Source organism: Dasypus novemcinctus, chromosome 5 (genome assembly GCF_030445035.2).
Source record: "Dasypus novemcinctus isolate mDasNov1 chromosome 5, mDasNov1.1.hap2, whole genome shotgun sequence".
Classification (NCBI taxonomy): domain Eukaryota; kingdom Metazoa; phylum Chordata; class Mammalia; order Cingulata; family Dasypodidae; genus Dasypus; species Dasypus novemcinctus.
The window spans coordinates 128562651-128587105 of record NC_080677.1 but is presented as its reverse complement, the minus strand read 5'-3'; the positions used below and the strand labels follow the sequence as shown (position 1 = coordinate 128587105).

The 24455-nt window shown below is 39.5% G+C and overlaps 1 protein-coding gene across 1 annotated transcript in view; it reads right to left on the bottom strand.

Annotated features, from left to right (window-relative positions):
• The window catches only part of CNTNAP2 (contactin associated protein 2), a 2351919-nt gene that overhangs the window by 444612 nt on the left and 1882852 nt on the right, over positions 1-24455 (bottom strand). Inside the window, exon 15 of the mRNA XM_058297514.2 lies at positions 22519-22646. Within this exon, the coding sequence (XP_058153497.1) occupies positions 22519-22646 (128 nt within the window). The remainder of the gene's footprint in view (positions 1-22518; positions 22647-24455) is intronic.

The following is a 24455-nucleotide window of genomic DNA, read 5'->3' as shown; positions in this document are numbered from 1 at the left end:
TAAGTAGAATTCAGCACCTTATTTTAGTTTGCAAATCACATATACTTACTTCAAAGCTACCTGGATTAATAAAGAAGAAGGGATAGATGTCCATTTGAAAATTCTTTCCAGGGGAGTAGATTTGGCTTAAGCAGCTGAGCACCTGCTTCCTTTGTGGGAGGTCCCGGGTTTGGTCCCTGGGGCCTCCTAAAAACAAAAACAAACAAACAAGAAGCAAACAAATGAAAATACCAGCTCAGGGGAGCCTATAAGGCTCAGTGGTTGAATACCAGCTTCCCGCCTATCAGGTCCCAGTTTCAATCCTGGACTCTAGTACCTAAAAAAAAAAAAAAAATTTCTTTCTAAAGAAAAGCTGACAAAGTATTCTATTTATCCCCTTTTTTTCTGTCTGAAACACAGAAAAATTTGAGCTCTAGTTAAAAATCTACCCAAACTATAACTAATAATGTGGCTAAGAGGTTAGAACAGAGACCATGTCTATGTTGAAAGAGGAAGCATTTTAATTACATATTGACGATCTGGGGCTAAGAAACTATATTTGCTTATAACATTTTAAATGGGTACTCCATTGGATCATTTGTTGTCATATGAGAGCCTGCTGGAAGTGTTTTCACATGAAAAAATAATAATAATAATTAAAATTGATACAGGAAACCAAGGGACCTGCATCTAAAGACTGCATGAACAAAATTTCTCATATTTCATAAAAGGTATTCATACTCATTGGAAACATTGCACAATGCATGCCAGAATGAACATGGGGTATTATTAGCTATGTTCACATAATTGAGGTTTTCTTGTTAATGTTTGTAAGACTTAAAAGGCTATTTTAGTTCTATTATAGGGCTAAGAAACATTTTTATGGTAATAATTCTAATTTAAAACTATACAGTATGTAAAGCAGCCAATTGAAAAATACCTTTTTACAAATACAAGACATAATCAAATACTAGAAATTGTTTTCTAGGGTTGGCATAATGCATGAAAATTTTGGAATATTGGAATATTTGCTTCATTATGGTTTACAACATAGCACTTATGTTAAACTGGGTACACAAATTACATGCAAAGGGATCCTGTGTGGTTGTTAGAAGTGAGATACAAATTTGTCTGTATGCTAGATTTTCTCATTCATTCATGCAATGATTTTAATATTTTATGTTGGTTTGGATGAATATTTGTAGGTAACATTAAATTTTCCTTAAAATCAATTAATAAATCATTTAAATTTGTAATAGATTTATTAACTTTCTTTTAAGAGATATTAACTTTCTTTTAATAATTTTGATTAAAATATTCATGCTGTCCTAAGCATTGAGGATACAGAGATAAATAAGAAATAATTTTTGCACCAAGATGTTCATGGTCTAACTATTTTTCTTAATTAGTGAAACCTCTAAGAATGGAAACTCTTTATAAAGGAAACTATTCACACAAGGGTGAAGAAAACATCCACAAACTCCATAAATTATGAAGTTTTGTGAAGGAGAGTAACTAGTCCTATAAAACAATTTTCTTTGCAAACAAAGTTTCTACATATTATTATCTAATGGGATTGACAACAGGAACTGTTTGAGAAAGAAGGATAGAACACTTCTTCCTTGTGATTTTTCCTCCAATCTCAACTTTGTAGGTCTTAATGGTATCCCCTTCCTCACCCTTAGCACCTCACCTCTTCTCTTGAATGGGGTCAGAGAGCAGGTAGGGTCACTCTTCTACTCTTTGGGAATAAATTTATTTTCTCAGCCAATATGTTACCAATTTATTTCTCTCTAATATTAGAATGAAAAATTTATCATGTTGGAGGCATTAACAAGCAAATAGGCTCCATGGTGTGGTGGTTGACCTTCTTCAACTCCATGTTAGCTGAGTGGGGTAAGTCCAATAAATCAGTCTGTTGAGACTTAAGGCCTGGCTATCACATGGTCAGTTCAGAGATTCAAATCCCCTAAATATATCTTAAACAACACCACCAACTACAATTCCAGTAAAGTAGCATGAATGTCTTGCGAAAAGAGATCCCATCTGAGTCCAGTTCCATCACACAGAAACACCAGCTCCAAAGAAGGGCCATCTGACATGGCAGTGAACCCCATCTGCCAAGACCATAGAACCCGTGGGTCTCTTTATCCCTCAAAAGAACCAATACCTGGGGTTGTATCTACTTTATCTGTCTCTTAGACTCTGCTCAGTTGTGCATAAGGGCTATCCTTCTGACAACCTCCACACTCTTTTTTAGAGACTCATAGCCATATAAACTTATTTCTCCTTTCCTACAACTGAAAGCAGGAGGATTGCATCCAGTATCCATGTGGAATCTAAGCCCCCACTTGACATAGAAGTGCAATGGACACAACCAATCCAATGTCCACAGAGAAAATGTGGCATTGGTGTGGGAAGGTAGCCATGGTGGCTGCTGGGTGCGGGGAATGGGAGGAAGAGATGAGATGGGGAGGCATTTTCGGGACTTGGAGTTGTCCTGGGTGGTGCTTTACAGACAACTACGGGACACTGTAGATCCCCCCAGGGCCCACTGGATGGAACGTGCGAGAGTGTGGGCTATGATATGGACCATTGACTATGGGGTGCAGCGATGCCCAGAAATGTACTTACCAGGTGCAATGGATGTGTCATGATGATGGGAGAGAGTGTTGCTGTGGGGGGAGTGGGGGATGGGGGCGGTGGGGTTGAATGGGACCTCATATTTTTTGAATGTAATATTTAAAAAAAAAATAAATTAAAAGAAAAAAAGAAAAAAGAAAAAAAAAACAACAATTTAGAGGAGCCAATGTGGCTCAGTGGTTGAGCACTGGCTTCCCACATACAATGTCCCAATTCAATCACTGGATGCGGGTACCTCAAATAATAATAATAAAATAATAAATGAAAAAAACAAACAAACAACAAAAAACTAGCAAATAGGGAATTCTCTGGGGGACCAGAGGAAGTATCATGCAAGTGCATTTAACCTCCTAATGGAGGCCAGTACCCAGGAATTATGATCTCATCCCTTCCGGGTGACTGGGAAAAGAAATGGTTAAGGCCCTGTGCATTTCATACCGTCCTCCTCCAATCTAGGGCTCATTCCTCCCTAAGCAAAGAGACTGGAGTTCTTTGAAAACTGCTCCTAAAGGATACTGAACATCTGTGGCTTCTTCACCCACTTCTTGAATAATGTTGAACCTGCACTGTCAATGCAAACGTTTTTCAACCACCCCCTCTGCTGTTCTTGCATGAGCAAAGGGCAGGCCCACTTGTATCTACCTTACATTGAATTTAGATGCCCTGTTTCATTTTTCTTCCCTAGTGTCACAAATCAGTTTAAACGCAAATGACTTTTGTGGTGCATAGTAATCATTCTAACTTTTAAAATTAAACAAGAGCAACAACATTATTTGAGCACCCCTATATGTAAACTATGGTGCAAGGCTCTGTAGCAGGTACAGAGATGATGAACAAGACACTTCCGTCCCCCAAAGCATGTATATACTAGTACAGGAGCTAATGTGATACAAGGAAAACCATGATAGTGGGCTCAAAGTGAGGTTTTAAAGATCCTAAACTGTAATACTGTATTGTTTAAATTATGTGTTCCTCTCAAAATCAAGATATTTGACAAAAATAAAAAAGGCCATTGTAATGATTAACTATAATAATAAATGGATAATAAATCCTGATCCCCCTGAACTAGCATTCTCAGACTGAGAATGACCTTTGAGTACTCATAATTTCCCTGAAATTATATCTGAAATCTGTGTATATATGAAAATGTATATTTTTCTGGGCAAGAGGACCATTAGATAAGGGGATTCTTAATTCATGAAAAGGTAAAGATCAATTTAAATGCTTGATTTAAATATTTATTCAGCCTATCAAACTTTATGATGCTCTCTAGGAACATATTGCTGTCATTTTGAAAGACAGTATGCTTCTCATCCTCCCACCATCAGAAGACATGTGTGCTAGGAGATAGATGTGGGAACTGAAGGAGGAAACATAGTTAAACAATCAATTATAAGTAACTTGAAAAAATTCAGACATGCTCTGCATTTCTCTTAAAAATTCACTACACATGTGGCTAATTACAGTGCAGAAAGTCATGGAGAGAAAATGTGTGAACTCGATGGCCTTTTTTAGCAGCAAAATCATTTTTTTTCCCCAGGAATGGACTTTATAGGTATAAAATAACTTACATCTAATAAAAAATGGGCACCATTAAATGCCATCCATTTGTAATATCATGAATATAAGGTGAGCATGAATTGATGAAAATTAAGCTTATTTCCAAACACAAGCTAATAGATGAGCTCTCCTTAACAGCTGGAGTCTTAAATAATACCAGTTTGAACAAAATAGACCAGAAAATCCCACAGAAATATATTTGTGCCTCTTTTATTTTTTATTTTATTTTATTTATTCATTTTTAAAAAAATATTACATTAAAAAATATGAGGTTTTGCCTCTGTTATATCCTCCAATAAAAACACATTTGTTTTAAAAATCTTTCTTACCTACAAGCACTATGTAGATTGCTTAGTAAATAGATTGTTTATCAAAAGAGGGAAAAACTTCATTAATTCAGATATATGTTAATGTATAGCTTTTCTACAATCCAAATATAGCTAACCCTCAATTTATCCTCATGTAAAAGACACCTAGAGCAAGAGGAATTTTAATTCTTTTATGCAGGGTCTTTCTTTTCCTGGGGATTTTAATTACTGCAATTTTGACAATAACCAAGTTTTCTTGCTCTTCAAAACACATGGATCACAAGATATTTAAAAATAACATTTAAAATAATTAATATGGTGTCAGCAATGACAGAAGTGTGAGGGGTTCTTCCAGGTGGGTCGCTTGGGACCTCTGCTAGTGTGAGCAACTCCCATGAAATCTCTTCAACCTTTCTTAGAGCCACGTTATCTGCAAAGAGCTGTGCAGAGTACCTGGCTTGGAGGCTGTATTAGTCAGCCAAAGGGGTGCTGATGCAAAATGCCAGAAATCTGTTGGCTTTTATAAAGGGTATTTATTTGGGGTAGAAGCCCACAGTTACTGGGCCATAAAGCATAACTTACAGAGAAGTATTACCTTCTTCACAGAATAATTGTAAGGATTAAATGAGTTAATCTGGGTGTAAAATGCTTACAGCACTGCATGACACATGGTAGATTCAATAAACGTTACCTAGAATCACTCTTATACAATTATCATCATATGGTCGTTATTATTATCACCATTCCAGGATTTCACTCCAAAGGCTTCCTTACCTCAGGAAGGCACAGAGTGAGCCACACTCACCACACAGAGGAGCAACGCCACGAGAGGAACCTAGTGGTTCTCCTGTGAAGGCAGTCATCTTTTTCTCCCAAATGAGCTGTTCTTATTTGATTGCAGGGGAGTGGTGGGTGTAACCAATGACTCTGTGTTAAATTAGATGATCCTCACCTTTGTCCTTTCCACAGTTCTTAGCTGTACTTTACATAATGAACACAGCTTAGTCCTTCTGTGGCTGAAAAACCACCTGAATTCTGCCTGTCTTTTCTCTGATTAGGTACTGAGTCATCATTTATAAATGAAGCCAAAGAGAAATGCCATCAGTCACTAGCAATTGTAGTGATTTAATGAAAATATTGAAATACTATCTTTTTTCTGTGAGTTTTCACACAATTAAAAAAGGCTTGTCTAAAATTAGTAACTTTAAAAAAGCTTTATAAGGAAAGACTACTATTATGGGATCCAACAATAGGTTTTAAATGTGTGTTTATGTTAAACCATTGTTGGATGTGGACCTATTGTTACCCCTTATTGAATTATCTCATTTTCACTATTTGCAATGTTCCTTTATTTTTAAAATATATGTCGGAGAAAGAAAAACTCCATGAGCAAAGATCTTTGAAATTAAGCATAAATGAAGAGTTTAATATTGGGATTAAATTAAACTTACAAAGTTTACCTGCTCCCCTAATTTCTCATTTCTGGTGTACAACTCTCTATTGCCTACAGAATATATTCAGCTTCTTGGGCCTGGCATTTGCAGATTTTTTTAGTTCCAACTCAGGTCACTTGTGCAAGTTTTTATCAAGTGCTTATGAAATGTCACCTATATATTTTTCTACAGGAACCCTTTGCTTCTATCAGTTTGGGTTAATCGTGACCTCATGTACTCCAGCTCTAGCCTTCCACCCACCCCACTCAATCCCCATGTAAAATGCCCTCTACCGATTTTTTCTTTCCACTTCCTTCAAGGTTCAGCTCTAGGTGATGGTTGTACCTTCTGTTTTTATTTTATATGATCATCATAAAGAGAAGCATCTTTTCATCTATCTTCCACTGAACTAGATTATCAGTTCCTTGATTGCACAAACGATTGGTTGTGCCTTTGTATCCCCAGCCTGTCGTAGTGCCTTGTATATAGTTGGTGCTCAAAATAGGTCTACCATTGATAATTAACTGATTCATTTGTTCTTCTTGGATTGTAATTCATTAGTAATGAATCAGTTTGATTTGGCAGACAATGGTTGGGTTTAGCAACTTGCATTTAAGCTTAATTCATATTAGTTTTACAAAACTAGGAGTTTAAAGGTGTTTCATCTCGTTTCATATAGCTATCAGTTTTTGAGAACTTACTGTACCAGTCACTGTTTTAAGCTCTTTACATTCATTTGTCTCATTTTATCTCCATAGCAACCTTTTGTGCTAAGTGTAATTATCTCTGTTTTACAGATGAGGAAATGGAAGCTTAGTAAAGTTCAATAACTTTCCCAATGTCACATTGCTAATAAGTGGAGAATTTGAGTCTAGGTCTGTCTGCCCCCCACTGTTGTGTTCTTTACCAGAGTTTCTATAAATTCCCATCAGAAAAATCTCCAGAATACTTCTCAAAAACAGAGTCCTGGACTCCACTCCAGGCATTCTGCATCAAAAGCTCTGGGGGAGGGGGCTGGGAATTTGCATTTTGACAAGTGTTCCGCATAATTTTTGTCATCAGACATGTTTAGAAAAAACTCAATAGTATGCTATGGCGTGCCGGTATTTATGAGAAACTATTATACTGAATGCTTTCCCACATACAGCTTGATTTTCATCACAAACAAAGTGCACAGAGGTTCAAATCTGTCCAGAGTACAAGAGCTCGCAGATCCATTTCTTGGAGGACAGATACCCAGAGTTTAGGGTTGAACTTGCCCTTTCCCCAGCTCTTAGGAACATGGGTATGTAAGTTTTGAAGCCCCGCAGGGTCCCATGGTTAGAGGGACATTGCACCTGGTTTAATTGCTCTACTATTGTCATCTTGACATTGTTAGGACCTTTCATAACAAGGGCTCCTGTGTTCTCATTTCACACTGGGATCCACAAATTATGTAGCCAGTCCTGCTCAGGAACTCGATCCAGCAGACACTCCAGGCCACAACAGAAAAATGATCAGCACAATCTCTGCTCTTCTTCTCTCTGGTTTGAAGATTTGGGGAAGAGGTTGTTTGAGGTGGCGAGATGCTTGGGTTGAAGCGGAATATGAAGCTGGGTGTGAGGTGGTAAATCTGGATAGGAACATGACTCCTGTTGAAGGGAGGGGCAAACAAAGGGTCCCTGAGTGTGGAGAATGGACAGGAAGCAGTGGAAATTTTCTTATGTTGGAGAAGTGTTGCTTTGTGCCATATATCGAGAAAAAAATGTTAGAGTTTCCTGTGCAGAAGAGTTAACATAACAGGTCTGACTGCTTACCTTTAGAACGGCCACTTAAAAGGTTGGCTTGTGGAGTTTGGAAACTTAGATTTGTTTAGGAGGGTTCCCGTCATTACCTGATAAGCATGGCTCACACGTCTAAACTGCTAATCCAGACAATGTAGTGTATGCTGAATACCTGTTTTCCTTCTGGGAGTCTGGAATTTGCTGGCATGCTAGGCAGGAACTGCCTAGTTACCAGGCCCCTGGACACTGAATCTCTAATGAGCTTCCCCAACAGAAAACGTTGCACATGTATTGTCACAATTCATTTCTGGAGGAATTAAGCATATCCTGAGTGACTCCACTGGAAGCTTGTGTCTGGTTTCATCTGGACTTTACCCCTTGCGCCTTCTCTCTTTTCTAATTTTTTCTTCTTCTTTCTTTTAAATGTTACATTAAAAAAAATGAGGTCCCCATAAATCCCCCATCCCACCCACCCCACCCCTCCCCCATCAACAACCTCTTCCATCATTATGACACATACATTGCACCTGGCGAATACATTCTGGAGCACCACTGCACCACATGGACAGTGGTCCACATTGTAGTCTACACTGTCCCCCAGTCCACCCAGTGGGCCATGACAGGACACACAATGTCCAGCATCCATTCCTGCAGCACCACCTAGGACAACTCCGAATCCTGAAAATGCCCCCACACCATATCTCTTCTTCTGTCTCCCTACCATCAGCAGCCACTGTGGCCACCTTCTCCACATCCCTGCTACAATTTCTTCCCTTACTAATCACAATAGTTCCCCAGCAGAACACCAGTAAGTCCACTCTAATCCATATTCTATTCCTCCATCCTGTGGACCCTGGGATGGTTATGTCCAGTACCCCTCTACATCATGAGGGGGCTTAGAGTCCACATGGATGATGGTTGCAATTCTCCTGCTTGCAGTTGTAGGAGCTCTTGGCTCCCTGGTGTGGTGGTTGACCCTCTTCACCTCCCTGTTAGCTGGCCAGGGTAAGTCCAAGAAACCAGAGGATAGGAGCCACAAGTCTGCTGAGGCCCAGGGCCTGGCTGTCACATGGACAGTTCAGAGATTTATGTCTCCTGAGTATACACCAACCCAAATGCCATCCACAGGTCTGGTAAAAGTAACAGAAGAGGCATGTGTAGAAAGGTCATCTCTGAGTCCGACTCCTTTCACTGTAGTAAATTGTAGCTGCGAGTGCAATTACATGTTGAGTCCTGTGAGTCCTCCCAGTGAACCATCCGACCTGGGGGTGGTCTTTGGCAACCCTGACCCAGTTCCTTCTCTCCCCATCTTCCCCATTCCAACTTTTTTTTCAATTGGCCTGAACAGGTCTTTAGTAGCTATGCTTCTATATAACCTTCCTCATACTTCTTCCCCTGAATAAAGAATAATTTGCTCTAAGTGTAAACTATTACTATTTAACTAGTGGAATAAAAATGAGACACAGCTGATGTGCGACTGGAAAAAGGCTGGGGAGTGAAGGTCTTGAAGTATAAAGGGGCCCTGAAAAGAGAAATTTGGTGGGGATGAAATACTTCCTCTACTTTGCACTGCTCTCTGGCTAAAAACAGGTCTGGTGAAGATGCATGTGAAGTCTCAGGGAAGCAGTTTAACCTGCCTCTATCTTAGCCTCCCATCTTATTTTAAAATGTGTTTTCTGCTTGAGAGAATGAATTATCACTCTTTAAAAAATATTATTATTTTAGTTTTTTCTAGTAAGCAAAATTGAGACTCTGCTATATTTTAAAATATAATCTAAAATTAAAATAAAATTTAAAAAGAATGAAACTTATTTAGTATGATATGCAGACAAATTATTCCAAGATGAGAGATGGAACCAGTAAAAAACAGATTCTATTGTTGCATATCATTAGTGTCTTTGGATAAACCATAAGAGAGTTGTGTGGTACATATAGCATCTCCTACCTGACTGAGGATTGACTTTGCCTCTGCCCTCCTCCCCTTCAGATTTCTTGGAATACCCTGGAAGCACACTGGGCTTTGGCTGCTATTACCTTGAGCACAGCCTGCTCCTGAGCACACCTTGTTTTGAGAAAGGAGCACGTACCCCGATGTTTTCTTAATATTTGCACATTAGCATCTGACACTGAGCAACCTTTGTTTCTCAATCATATATAATTTGAAGAGTTGTTGCCATAGGCACAGGTATATTTGAGTGAACTTCTTGTTGTCTTGCTATCCATCTTGAGGTAGCTGCAGCTCTCTGTACATAAGTTACCTGAATAAATGCTTTTGAACTGATAACCCTGGTGATCAGAATCTCAGCGGCTCTGTTGCACGGTGATTTGGGGCAGTCTTGACTGGATCCTCCTCTGTTTCTTCTTTTGGAATGAATCCTGGGACTGGTTCAGCAGGATACAACAGAATAAGCCAGGTACCCAGTAAAAATGGGGTTATCCCACAGCAATCCTGACCTCTTGGGCCAGTTACACTGTTTTCTCTGGTTTGTCAATGAGGAAACCAGAGAATAACATCTGCGACATATATGTCTTGTCACAGGTCTGATGAAATCCAGTGTAACATTTTTATTAAATGAGAGGCCATATTTTAAGCTCAAGTCCTAATTTGCATCCTAGTCAACAGAACAGAATTAAATTCTGAATAGGCCTAAATACTGTAAAATAAAGTTGATTAGGATATTCTATTAAAATTGAATTAAAGCATCAGGCTTTACTGATTTTGAGATACTTAGTTGTCTAAAGGTTGAGTAAGTTAAGAAAAACTCTGCATGGAGGCACATCTAGAATCTCAAAGGACACAGGCCTCTTCTTTATCAGAAGGCCATGCTATCCTTATTGAGTCTGGCTTTTCTATTCAGTCTCATATTTAGAGATGGAGAGAGGTGATATAATCCTACCCCACCCCCACTGATAGGCATCTTAAAGACATTCATTTAATTTAAAACAATTGGCCCTTGGATTAGCTCAAAGAGAAAATGTAAGCACAGGACACAGAAGCTACGTTTCCTTCCTTTTTAACTGGGAACTGTACAGCTGATTCCAAGAAGCAGTTTACCATGTCAGTAAGTGGATACAAATTCAATTGCACTGTTTCCTAAGTACACATACCTGATGAATTCTGAATTAGAATTTATTTTAAAGATAGTATATAAAAAATATAACAGTAAGAATCATTTAACATAAATTTTGTTTTATTCTGATGTCTGTAATAAGATTGCTACTACAGCACTGCCAGCAAACTTCAAGGAGGGGCTTCTTTTGAAAGTTCTTCAATAAAGTTCTCTAGTTTCCAAGACCTGCATGTAGTCAGGATTGTGAAAAGAAGCTTTATGAAAAGCCAAGTAGGTATCGTAAAATAGGTGAACTGGAACACAGTTTTAATTATGCCAGAGCAAAGTAGTTTATAGCTCAAAGCTTAGCACCCTAACAATAGGTTTGAAGTACTGACTAATTGTAATTTTGTCAGTAATAACCTTGAGACATGGGTAAACAAAAGTGTAGAATACTCTACCTGGATCTCAGAAGGGCCAGTGAGGGTTAATCTAATTTAGGTTAAACAATGGGTTCTATAAATTTAATACTTCAAGTGCATCTTAATTTAGAATTGCCAGAGAAAATATCAAAATTTAGCAAAAGAGTTTTTTTTAATCCTTAATTTGAAGATAAGCATCGGATTCAAGGGATTTTCAAGGTACAAAGGAATAAAAGTTTTCATTTAGTTAAGATGAATAAATGTGCAAAAACCTTGTTAAGGTTATAAATAGTTATGCATATAAATCAAGTGATAGCTCATCTCTTGAACCCCTATAGCAATTATTGTCTGTACAAGTTTTTTGCAATTTATCATGTAGTGCCTGTGGCACTGCTTCCATTTTTAGTTTGAAATGCTATTTTAAATCTTCTGTTGCTATTTAACAATTTACATTCATTTAATGAACCAATATTTGAGTGGCTAGAATGTGGCAGGCACTGTGCTTGGCACTGGGATAGGGACCTCTGCCTGGAGACTCCAATCTGCTGTTGGGGATGAGGGTGAAAAAGGTAACAGAGAAAAGAGCTAATATCAGATAGTGGGAAGCTCTTTGGAGAAAGCACTACAGGGGAATGTGAGATGCACAGCTGTTAGCAGAATGAACAAGGTAAGCCTCTCAGAAGAATTGACAGTGAGGCCAAGTCCTGTACAAGAAGAGTGAGTCTAGGTGAGGCTTAAGGGGAAAGGTTTCCAGGCAGAGGAAACTACCAGTAAAAGTCTTTGACGTGGCAACAAGCTTAGCATGTTGGAGGGGCTGAGACCAGTGGGGTTAGAATAGAGTAAGCAGAGATGACTGGTAGGCAGGGGAAGATCATAGAGCATATGATATGAGCAGTCCTATAGCATTCGGTAAGGGATTTGGATTTTAAGAGTGATGGGAAGCCATTGATTGGCTAGAAATAAAAAGGTGCTATAATCTGATTTATTGTTTTGGAAAGTCACTCGGAATGCTAGGTGGAAAACGATTATGATGGTGAACCTAAAGTTCAGCCTGGAGATTTCTGACTTGGTTACCAAATTTCTTGTAATATCCCTGAGGGAAGTGATTATAGTTTATATTTCTGTGTATTCACACAAAGCCTGGGATCAATGCTGAACAGGTAGCTGGGGCTGAATATCTCCAGGCTGAATTCTGAGCGTGCATGGAGATGGATGGGAATATAGCTAAGGGAGAGCAGTTGATGAACTGCAGAGTTACTACAACACTACAACTGAGTTTGAAACATAGATGAAGTCTGAATAAAAACATAATCCTATATATTTTCAAATTTCCAAATATTTTGTAACATCTGGATTAGGGGATCGACAAACAATGGCACTTGGGCCAATCCTGCCTATTGTCTGCTTTTGTAAATAACCTTTTATTGGCAGCCAGCCACACCCATTTGCTTACATATCTCCTGTGGCTGCCATAGCACTATCATGGCAGAAATTGAGTAGATGTGACAGAGAGCCTATGGCCTGCAAACCCTAAAATACTTCCTATCTGGCCCTTTACAGAAAAAGTTTGCTGACCTCTGGTCTAGAAGACAGACTGCCATATGCGGTTGCCATTGGGATGGCAAATGCTGTCCTCATTATTGGGCTCTTACTGTGTTCTCCAGAATCTCTGAGGGCAGTTTCAAAAGAAGACAGTCCCCAAGAGGGTAGTGTCCAGTTATAGCCAGTAAAGAAGAGTAATTGAGGGATTGTTTACCTGGAGGGTCAGCACACTTGGGATCTGAGCAAATACAGCAAGCTCTAAAAAGAAATGTGTCACTACTGCCCAATTAGGAAGGAAGCTAAATGGCTGGATGCTACACTCAGCTACGAGACAAAGTGGGTCTTCTTCATGATGTGTACAATGTCACAGGGAGAAACGATAGAATTTAGGACAGAGAGATGTACAGAACTTTTATGATCATTGAGTCTGTCACTAGTACCCCTTTCTACAATGAATAAGAATAATAATGATGGTAACTAACAGAGAGCATTGGCTTCTAAGACCCCTAGTGAGCTGGATATGTTTATTCTCATGTGCAGTTGAGGAAAGGGGGTGGTTAGGAAGTGAAAGCTTAGAGAGGGTAAGGAACTTGCCCAAGGGCACGTGGTCAGTGAGGGAGGGAGGATCTGGACCCAGGTGTGTGGTTTTGATATGCTGCCATATAACCTTATGACCCAAAGTGTGGTCCCCTGACCAGTAGCTGCTGTCTCACCTTATAGATTCTCATGTCTTGCCCCAGACTTTCTGTATCTGAATCCGCATTTTAACAAGATCCTTAGGTGATTTCTCTCTCTCCTTTTTTTTAAGATTTATTTATTTATTTCTCCCCATCCCCTCATTGTTTGCACTTGTTGTGTCTGTTTGTCTTCCTTGTTTCTTTAGGATGTACCTGGAGCTGAACCTGGGACCTGCGAGTGGGAAGGAGGCACCTAATCACTTCAGCCCCTTCTACTCCCTGTTTTGTGGTGTCTCTCATTATGTTTTTCCTCCCCATGTCTTTTATTGTGCCATCTTGTGTCAGCTTGCTATGCCTGCCCATTGTCCTAGCTTGCTGTCTTCTTTAGGAGGCATCGGGAACCAAACCCGGGACATCCCATGTGGTAGGTGGGGACTTAGTTGCTTGAGCCACAACTGCTTCCTCCCAGGTGATTTCTTTTTTTTCACCTCCCTTTCCTCCTCCCCGCCCCTCCCTGGTATTTTTGCTATCTGTGTTCATTTGCTTTGTGTCTTCTGTATCTATTTCTCTTTTTGTCCTGTCTTCTTGGTTTTCTCCTCTAGGTTTCACCAGGATTTGATCCTGGGGCCTCTGATATGGAGAGAGGTTCCCTGTCAATTACACCACCTCAGTTCCTGGTCTCTGCCATGCTTCATCTTGTCTCACCTCTTTGTCTCTCTTTTGTTGTGTCATCGTCTTGCTGTGTGACTCACTTGCATGGGCGCTAACTCACAGCATGGGTACTCAGCTTGCTGCATGGGCACTCAGCTCACCATGCAGGCACTCTTGCGGGCACTTGGCTCACCATGCAGGCACTCAGTTTGCCAAGTGGGCACTCATTCGGGCACTTGGCTCACCGTGCTGGCACTGGCTCACTATGTGGGGACTGGCTCACTGCATGGGCACTTGGCTTGCCATGTGGGCACTCGGCTCACCGTGTGGGCACTTGGCTCACTGCACGGGCACTTGGCTCACCATGTGTACACTGGCTTACTGTGCATTCATGCTTTCTCTTCTTTTTCACCAGGAGGCCCCAGAGATCGAACCTGGGTCCTCCCATATGTAGGTGGAGACCTTATTTCTTGAGCCACATCTACTTCCCCCAGGCGATTTCTAAGAGCCTTAAAGACTGTAAAGCACTGCAGTACAAGGCCTTTGGGCTTTACACTCAGCCTCCATTAGGAATCCAACTTCCATCCTCATCCCCTCTGCTTTGTTAAAATTCTCGTCTTCATGAAAACAAACTGATCCAGAATAGGGACCATGCCTATTCTTCTGAGTTCAAGATGCTGATCCTGGAATAGGTTGGAATCAGTTTCACCAATGTTTTTTCTCTCTCTTTTATTTTTTAATGTTTTTTGGAGGTACCAGAAATTCAATCCAGGGCTTCATACATGGGAAACAGGTGCTCCATCTGTTTTCCCAATGTTTATTCTCATTTCCACCTGTGCTCCACCTTGGAACTCTTTAGGACAGATATACAAATCCTTTAACTGCTCTGCATATAGTTTCAGAGCAATTGCTTGGCAGTTCATCAGAGGAACCCCACTGTGGGGATTCAAAGCTTCAGGGAGAGGATGAAGAGGAATCAGGGCTCACTCAGCCAGATCTGCAAAATTAACCCTGAAGGTCATTCTTGCTCATATCAATGATCTCTGCTGTGGGAGATGAAGATTTCTCCAAATACAAGCTGTGTTTGAAAGAACAGGTAAGGATATCAGTCACATGGACAAAATACCATATCTGTTGTAAAATGGGAACAAGTCCCCCCCACCCCCAAAAACTGTAACAGATTTTATTTCCCATTTCAACAGTGAGTTTGCAGCTAAAATTGAATAGCCAAATAACATTAAAGAGCTAGCTGGTTCCTCCTGAGGAATTGCCCATGTCTTCTAATCCTTTAAAGTCACTCTGGAGTCTGCGAGACAAAAGTAAAGTCTTCCTTCTTCCTTGCAAAAGTTGCTGCCTTTGTAGTTTGACCTCAGATATGCCCAGAACCTCAGTGTCTTAATGGGAATCAGCCTAGGTTGTGATCCTGAAAATTTCACTCTTTCTACTGCTCTTAGAGCTACTCCTGCTTCTCCGTTGTTAGTAGCCCATGGCAACAGCAATAGCAGTAAGTCTGGGACAATAAGAAAACAACACCACCACCAAAAACAGAAGTTAATGGTTTCTACACTTCACTCTCGCTTTCCCTACCCGCCCACCTCTGCCTTCTACTATTAATCCCAAAGCACTAGAACTAGAAGTAACAGAAAAAATAGATGGCATCAGCTTTCTGCCACTGACCCCTCATCCATGTGGTTGTGGATTTTCTATCAGAGTTTCCAGATGGCTGATCTCACAAACGGGTGAGATTGGGAGTCCAGTACCACATTATTATACTTCTCAGCTGTTGATAAGCAAGGACCAAGGTCAGAGTTCTAGGTCAAAGTTTCCTCTCTGGGGCTCAACATTCATCTTGGTCGATGATGAATTCATGTCATACTACCTACCTCCTGATGTGCTCTGCTCTATACCAACTGCGAGACCCTAGGCTGGTCACTTAACCTCTCTAGACCTAAGTTCCTCATCTGTAAAATGAGAGGTCTGCTTTGGTTGATCTCTGACTCTTTCCTGTTAGGATGTTTTGGCTCTCTTTTCTTGCTTTCAGCTATTCTTGAGGCAAGTATATATAGCTATATTTTATGGGAAGAAATGGATAAAGGTAAAGAATATGGAGGATGTCCTAAGAAAATGATTACTGATCGTAATTACATTTGATCTGTTCCTGGATTTGTGGAATTGATGCTCCCTCTGAGGAGATAATGATGGTGCAGAAGCAACACAGGGTGAAAACCAAGCACAAGTAAATAGGATTTAGTTAATGGCCCAGGGGGAAAGTCATCCTCTCTGCTAATAGTACAATTATCACTGCATACATCAGTCCTCCAGAGCCAAATTCTCTTCTTTCTGAACAAAAGGATAGGAAAGCAAAGTGTATCAGACATCAGAGTTCAGTAATCAGACCTACAGAAGGTGTGGAGGGTCTCAGAAAAATAGGCTGTATCATCAGGGTAGCACAGACAAATGTCAACATACCCAGAATTTGTGACTCTGTTGGAGAATTCCAAAGTCGTAGGACTGTCAGATTTTTCTGCTTGAGTTGATAGATGATGTAAGGGTAGAAGTTGGGTCCCAGGCTAAACCTGGGTTTATCATGTCTCTCTGCTTGATGTATTATTATTTTCATTCAACAAACTTTTGTTGATTCCTTTTTCAGTGTCAGATCTGTGACACTGCTAGGAATACAAAAGGAAGAAAGGATCCTATCCTTGCTAAAGGAGCCAACTGTTAATAAATAGGGTAAGAGGAGAGAAACACTCCATCTTTGACTTGTCAAAGGGAGGAGTGCAGAATCAAGGAGTATCTTCTCTCCACTAAGAATGGGACTAGGGAACAGTTTTTATCTACTCTCCTTTTTTTTTTTTTTTGAGGATTTATTTTATTTATTTCTCTCCTCTTCCCCCCAATTGTCTGCTCTCTGTGTCTGTTTGCTGTGTGTTCTTCTGCATCTGCTTGCGTTATCAAGTGGCACTGGGAATCTGTGTCTCTTTCTGTTGCGTCATCTTGCTGCATCTCCATTTCACTCCCACTTCCAGAGCTAGCCTTGAATATGAGAGCAGAGTAAGTAGAAGACATTTTCCATGTTTCCCAAAGATTGCCTTCTACCAATTAGGTGTTCTCTGAGGTAGGGTCCATCATTTACACTTTAGAATGCATTAGTCCTGTTAGAGTGTTTAAATATTACCTTACCCAGCTAAATTCACCTGCTCGGAGGGAACCGAGGCTTTACTGTTAAGAAGGGAGAATGGAAAGACAGAGCATGTGACAATTTAGGAAGAGGCAGCATTCTGAGGAGGACTTGGGGGCAGGGGATGTCCCAGTGGTGGGATTTTGCTAAGCAGGGAGCAAGGATAATGCTAGGTACAAATAAAAAATTTCAAGGGTTTGAAAAAAAGAGGGAGATTATCTAAGGCTAATTTATTCTTCTTAGCAAAAAGCCAGGGTAGACACATCCTAAGAACATAAAAGAATTTTCCTTCTTTCCTCTTCCAATCCTAACCTCAATTCCAGTAAAGCCGGATAGAAGAAGTGAGAGCTCTGAAGCAACACAGTCCTTTCCAGCCCCAGCTCTGAAATAAATTGGCAAATCACCCAATAATCCTGATTGTTTCCTCAACAATATACCTGGAGTTAATGATACCACATCTTTGGGAGAATCAGACGAGAAAATGAATATTTAGTGCTTGGTATAGAATCTGCATGCCGGGCCTTTCTTTTTCTTGTCTCTTCTAAGCCTGAAGCTTGGAATGTGAAAAAGGAGATGGGTAAGCAAATAACTGTTCTCTGGATTCTGGAAAGCTGACCTCCTCTCCACAATTAAAATGATCTCCTGAAGGATATCCTAGATGCCCAGGTTAGAATTTGCCCAACTCTCATTCTCCACTCCTCAGTGGCTGCACTGAGTGTATCATAAACAGATGTTTAGAGGAATACTGTGTAGCCTGTGTATGCTCATATACACATCTATGGAAGAACGACCTAAATTGCATCCCCATTGGGAGTGTGTGCTCTGTGGAGAAACAATGTGGAGACACAGTCATTGCCTTGCCTTTTTTGGTAAGGGACTGGCAGGTTATGGTGCTAGCTTGTAAAATCCTTGGAGTAAAAGGAGCATGGCCTTTATATTACTGTACACATATGGCTACATTCCCAAAGAACAAATGTCCACTGTCATTTGAATAAAATTCCATTTCCTTTTTTATTTCTTTCACACTTGACTTTGTCTCTGACCTCTGAGTGCTCCTGAACTGCATGTAATGTCTGCATTGACTTTTCTTCTTTGCCTCTCTGCAATACTTCTGCAACTATAAGAAATTGAATTTACATCTTAAACTTGCCAGTGGTTAGCAGCCAGAGTGAGTTTAGGCATGGATTTGATAGAAATCCTTGAGTAACACATTTTCCTGAATTGTTTCTGTCTAGGTTTATTGAAAACACTTGAGTTTGTAGAAAAGTTGCTCCTAATGAATTGCTTAAAGTCCCTGTATCCCCAGGGGGATATGGTAAAGCCTTACCTCCTATGGATGAGGATAAATCAATTGTCTAGCAAATACTATATTTCTATAATTAATATAGATATAGTCACTATATGCAATTTAAATAAGATTTCCACCTACAGAAACTTAAATATTTTATTTTCTAACTGATTTTATGAAAGTTTAGCAACCATCTCCAAGAATGATTACATATTTAAATTTGAAACAATTTCCACCCTATCATTGGTTTTTATGCTCTAGATAGCTTTTCTGTTTCTTCCTAGGTGAGCATGCATTGTTTAACAGGGGGATTTGTAATTTCACCACACTCTTTATTTTAGCTAACCATCCATCACTAGTCACACTTTCAGTTTCATTTAGATTTGAGGTTTCCATTTGAACATGTTTGCAAAAAAATAAAAAAAATAAAAATAAAAAAAAAACCTGTAAGGGTATAAGCATTTCACAGCTATATGGGAAATGCAGCAGACCTGAGTGGAACTCACTGATTTTCTTTAGCATTTTGATTATATGGGTCTATGAGTTCAGATGAATCAAAGTAAAAATGAAACTCAGCAGGCATGATGAAATCAACTGAAACCACTGAAACGGTTCGACAGAGTCCACAAAAATTGTTTCATTCTCTGAGACTAGGGGATAGAACTGGGGCCTAATTTAAGAGACAGGGCTCAACTCAAATAGAGAGACATTTTCTAACAATAGATTCTCTTTTTTTTAATACTGTAACTTTAAACAGATGTCAGTAAGTGACACAAAGTAGGTTAATCCCTGTAACAACAGAATGAATATACCGTATTGCTTTTTAAATATAAACAAATTTAATCCACCAATATTCATGGTACATTGTTAACTGGCCATGCTGGCTGGTCATGGGTTGGGGGTGGGGGTGGTGGTGGAATAAGATCTAAATGAAATATTAAAAAAAAAAACCCTACATGTGTTTAATTTAATTAGGAATTGACTCCAGGAAGGGGAAGAAAGTCAGGAAAATAAATTCTGACCTTGTGCAAAGAAAGCTGTTTATTCTTTCTCCTCTGTTTTTCTTCCTGGAGCCCCCCCGGGGCTGAAGGGGTTTTCAGTAGTTTGTTGGGAAGGGAAGGGTAAATGAAATTTTAGAAGTGTTTTGTTCATTTGGGAAGTAGAAAGGCTAATATTTGATTGTGAAAATACTTAATCACTCTCGTGGTCCTTAAAGTGAATGTGGGTCTTAAAACCATTGACCATTACCTGGCAATTCAAGTACAAGGTATACTACATATTCTCAGTTGCCTGGGAAAAAGGAAAAAGTCTCTCTCTCATTTCTTTTCCTCTCTTCTCTCCTCACTTGCTTTCTTTCTCTCTCTCCCCATCTCTCTATGCCTAATAAAAACAGTTCAAATAATTGCAATTAAATATCTGTGCTTTTGTTTTCATGAACTATCAGGTAAAACATGATTTTAAAAAGTCTCTCTGAAGTTTCACTACTGTAAGTAGTGTCAATTAATAAGATAGCAGTTTGCTTTACCAACTGTCCCTGAAGAATAACAGCTGTAGAATAGAAATGCAACTAAACCTTAACTACCTAAGTTTACCCTTTTTGAAATGAAGCCTACCTGGAAATATATCATTTATTACTCCTTACTTTGAGTATCAGTTACAATAACTTTATATTATAAAATCTAATACTTAATTATTTCATATTTTATGTTTCCAATACTTTTCCATGTGTATTTCTCACAATATGATTTGTTTCTTTTTTTTCTTATTTCCCAGAGTATCTAGTACAGTGCTAGGAGAATAAGAGGTATAATAAAATTTTCCTATGGACTGATTAAGAGAAAACAGACTAAGATTAGTTTAGCTATATACTGTTCAATGTTGCTGGAATCATAACCTTAAGAATGGCAATAAAACGTTTGCAGAAGTTGAATTTTTATAACTATATTACCTAAATCAGTACTTGGTGGGAACCCTTTCTGAGAGTCAGAAATATTTTATCTTACTATGTAAATATAATTATGATATAATGAAACTGACTTACATTGGGGATTGTAGCCATTTCATATGGTTATGAATTCCAAAAATAGATATTGAATTATGTTTGTGACATGGTCTGTACCTGGGTGTGACTGAGTTATGATTGGGGCTTTGATTGGGCCACATTATTAGGGTGTTGAGTCCCCACCCCTTGGTGGGTGGGAACTCACAGATAAAAGGCATGGCAAAGGACAGAGTTGAGGGTAATTAATGTTGGAGTTTTGGTGTTGGAGTTTGAGGCTGAAGTCTTAAGCTGGGACCATGGGAAGCACACAGAGGAAAGAGAAGCAAGCCCCAGGAAGAAAGGGACCTTGAACCCAGAAAGAAGTAAGACCCTGGAAGGGAGGAACCCAGGAAGCCTGAACCCTCGCAGCCATCTTACTTGAATACATGAAAATAGACTTTGGTGATGGAAGTAACTTATGCTTTATGGTCTGGTATTTATAAGCTCCTACCCCAAATAAATACCCTTTATAAAAACCAACTAATTTCTGGTATTTTGCATCAGCACCCCTTTGACTGACTAATACAGAGATCAATGAGAACCTGTCTAATTTGTGAGTGACATTATAGTTCATCTCTCGGAGTATTTGTCTAAAATTGTATATTTATTATTATTTTATGTTACAAGATCTTTTTCTTAAGCAGTTACAATTTGATTTCTTAATGCAGGGTTCTACTAAGCCAGACTAGACAAATGAAATTTTGTTCAATAAATATAGGATAAAATTTTCTCTAGATCATCTCTATTTTAAAGATAGCACTTTCATTTTTCTCAGTGTAAGAGGAGAAAAATCAGTACTAACTTCATTTCTCTTTTGTATCTGGAACATTGCATTGTTTAATTGCTGACAGTCTCAAATTTACTAGGTAGTAAATGGTTAAGCATGCATCATTACATTCCTTAGAACACTTCTTTGACTGGATGCAATAAGTAATTATCAAGTAGGTCTAGTTCTACCTTGATTTACAGAAGCGGCAATAATATCCCATCTCACATAATGCTTTTCAAGGTGGAATCCAAATCTAGGCACTAAAATTTTTATGGCCTCCCCAGGAGGAGCTGGGACACAGGTGGTATTCTCATTGCCACAGCTGAGAAAATGGAGAGGTTTGCCTGGGGTCTCTTGGCAAGTCAGTTATTCAGGGAACAGAATCTAGGTCTCCTGATGCCTAGCACACAATCACACAAACATAGGACTCACAGGGGAGTTGCCCAAATCACGTGTGCAGAAAAGAAGAGGGAAAATGACACCCAGGATGCCCATTGAGGAATCCCCATTGCAACTTGTCACCATTTCTCTTCGACGGCACATAAAGCACACTGAAGGGTATCAAGCAACATAAAATCCTAATGGTGCCCTTAATTAGGTGGGACTGTCACTCTAGCTTCCTCACCTCCCTCTGACCAAGTCAGCAGCCCCCAATTCCTCTTTGTGGTGCCTAATCCTGAAGGCAAGCTAGAGTTACAGAAACAGTCTTTTGTGTACAAGGGACCATCAAGCTCTGATGATGAAATTTGATAGCAATAATGTCAAACTTTATATGGCCATAATCCAAGTTTACAATGATACATTAAACCATAATGCTACTATTTATATCACCCATAAACTTAGTTTATATCTGCTAATGGCATTAACAACGGCACTCAGTGGCATCACAGCTGTTGAGCGCTATTTTTCTGCTATTAGCATTGCTATTTATATCACCATAAACTTAGGTAGTCAAACTTGTTACATTTGAATATATGAGGAGGATGGATATCTACATTAATCTAAGTTCTTGTACTAGAGACTTTATGGTTGTTTCCCTCCCCAGTTATTGAAGTCTCTCTAAGCTCTCTATTTGGCTCTGCTTGAGTCACATGATGTTTCTTTAGTAGCTACAGAGGAGAAAGTCTGTATTCTGACATCTTCTGAGGAGCCTGGAAATAATATTTAAATGCAGAAAGAAAGTTCAAGCCACAGCTGCTTGGCAAACTTACTGTCTCCTTGGCAGCGCAGGGGACCCACGCTCAATTTGGCTTCCGAACCTTGCCGGTCGGTGTCTCCAACCACCACCTGGCTCACCGGCAGGTGGTCTTTGTAGGATAAGAAGCCTGCGTCCTTTCTCCTGAATCACAGGAAAAAACAGAAAAGGGTAAGGAGGCTGAGTTAGAAACCTGTCCTTTTTGATAATTACTCAACTTTTCTCACGGTTGACTATGTTTCAATGATTGTTCAGAAGTTGATGAAGGAAAACCACAGGTAAACAGTTGCCTTTCTCTTCTAGAGGGTGATCTCACAGTGCATTGCTCAGAAGCAACGGCGTCACTTCTGTCTTCTGCAGAAAGCAGAACTGACGCTTTGATTTCCAGAGACTCACAACAAATATGCCGCATGATGTGTTAGGCTGAGGTAGACCACACCAAGTTGCAAGAACAACTCATGCCTAACTCTGAGCACACGTGCAAGGTTGCTATTGCAAAGTTCAACAAAGTCAATCTAATCTCTTGAATAGTATATAAAACCAAACCCAAGAAAAAAAATCTTTGTCTCTTTAATTACTCTGAAGCAATTTCTTTCCTGCTGTGCATCAGCTAAATAAGGGACACCTTTTGTTCCCTCGGATCCTTTGGTTTATTTTAACAACTGAAATAGTTTACGGGAAGTTTTCAACATGAAGCAGGTGCTCGATAAGTGTCTTATTTCCATCTGTAATGAGGAGCGGGGATGAAATTCAAATGCAGTCTGGTTTTCCTCTCAGGTTTGTTCTCTTTACTCACACTTAGGTTTTCAGGTCTCTTAACTCTACCCCAAACCAACCCCAAATGAAGGCTAGATGAAAAGTATTGCTTCTAGTGTGGAGCAGAAACACAGATGTATCTTTGGAATGAGGTCAAAATTATGTGCAGCAGTGTGTTTTGGTCTTGCAGAGCACAGTTTCATCTCAGTGGTCCTCATCCTTTTTTAGTGCTGCTATGCCAAGGAAAAGCCCTTCCTGTTTGGAAGTGGGTGGGTGGGAGGCACACATCAGTGTAAAGGCATTCCATAAATTCACCCTTTTTAGATGACTTTTTCTACTGTTCAGACTGAATGTAATAAATTTTGAAACTGTATATAGAACAGATCATAGCAAAGAAACCTGATTTTAGACGATGAAAGAATGAGACAAGTTCAAGAATTCGGTTAAGAGATTCGCTATCTGCATTTCTTGTTCTATACCACAGAGACTTGAGGGGAACAAACTTGGAAGCCTGGCTTTAAAAGGCTGTGCTGTTAGGAACCGTTACTTATTCCTCTGACCTTTTAGAATGTCAATGGAGATTTGCTCCCTCATGTGTCAGACAGGAGTCCTAGAACTTAGCCAGGGGGCCTTGAAAACATACTTTACACTGCCTTAGTTATTTCATTGTTCTCAAGTTTCCAAATTAAATGATTTTTTTCCTTCTTTAATTGTTAACCAAAATGATCTAAGATCATGAAGAAATGCATGTCTTACTGGCAATGTAGTTAGCAATGACAAATATCTCAGTAAAATCTTTTGTAAACACAACTTCTTTTATTAGAACTTCTACCATGGGTATATACTCAGAAGTGAGATTGCTGGATCATATGGCAGTTCTAGAGTCAGCTTCCTGAGGAACCGCCAAACTGTCTTCCACAAACAATGGCTGGACCATTCTACATTCCCACCATCAGTGGATGAAGGTTCCCATTCCTCCACATCCTCCCCAACACTTGCAGTCCTCTGTTATTTTAATAGCCTCCAGTCTATGGGTGTAAGATGATATCTCTTTGCAGTTTTGATTTGCATTTCCCTAATAGTTAGTGATGTTGAGCATCTTTTCATGTTCTTTTTAGCCATTTGTATTTCTTCTTTGGAAAAGTGTCTATTCAAATCTCTTGCCCATTTTTAAAATGGATTCTCTTTATTTTCAAG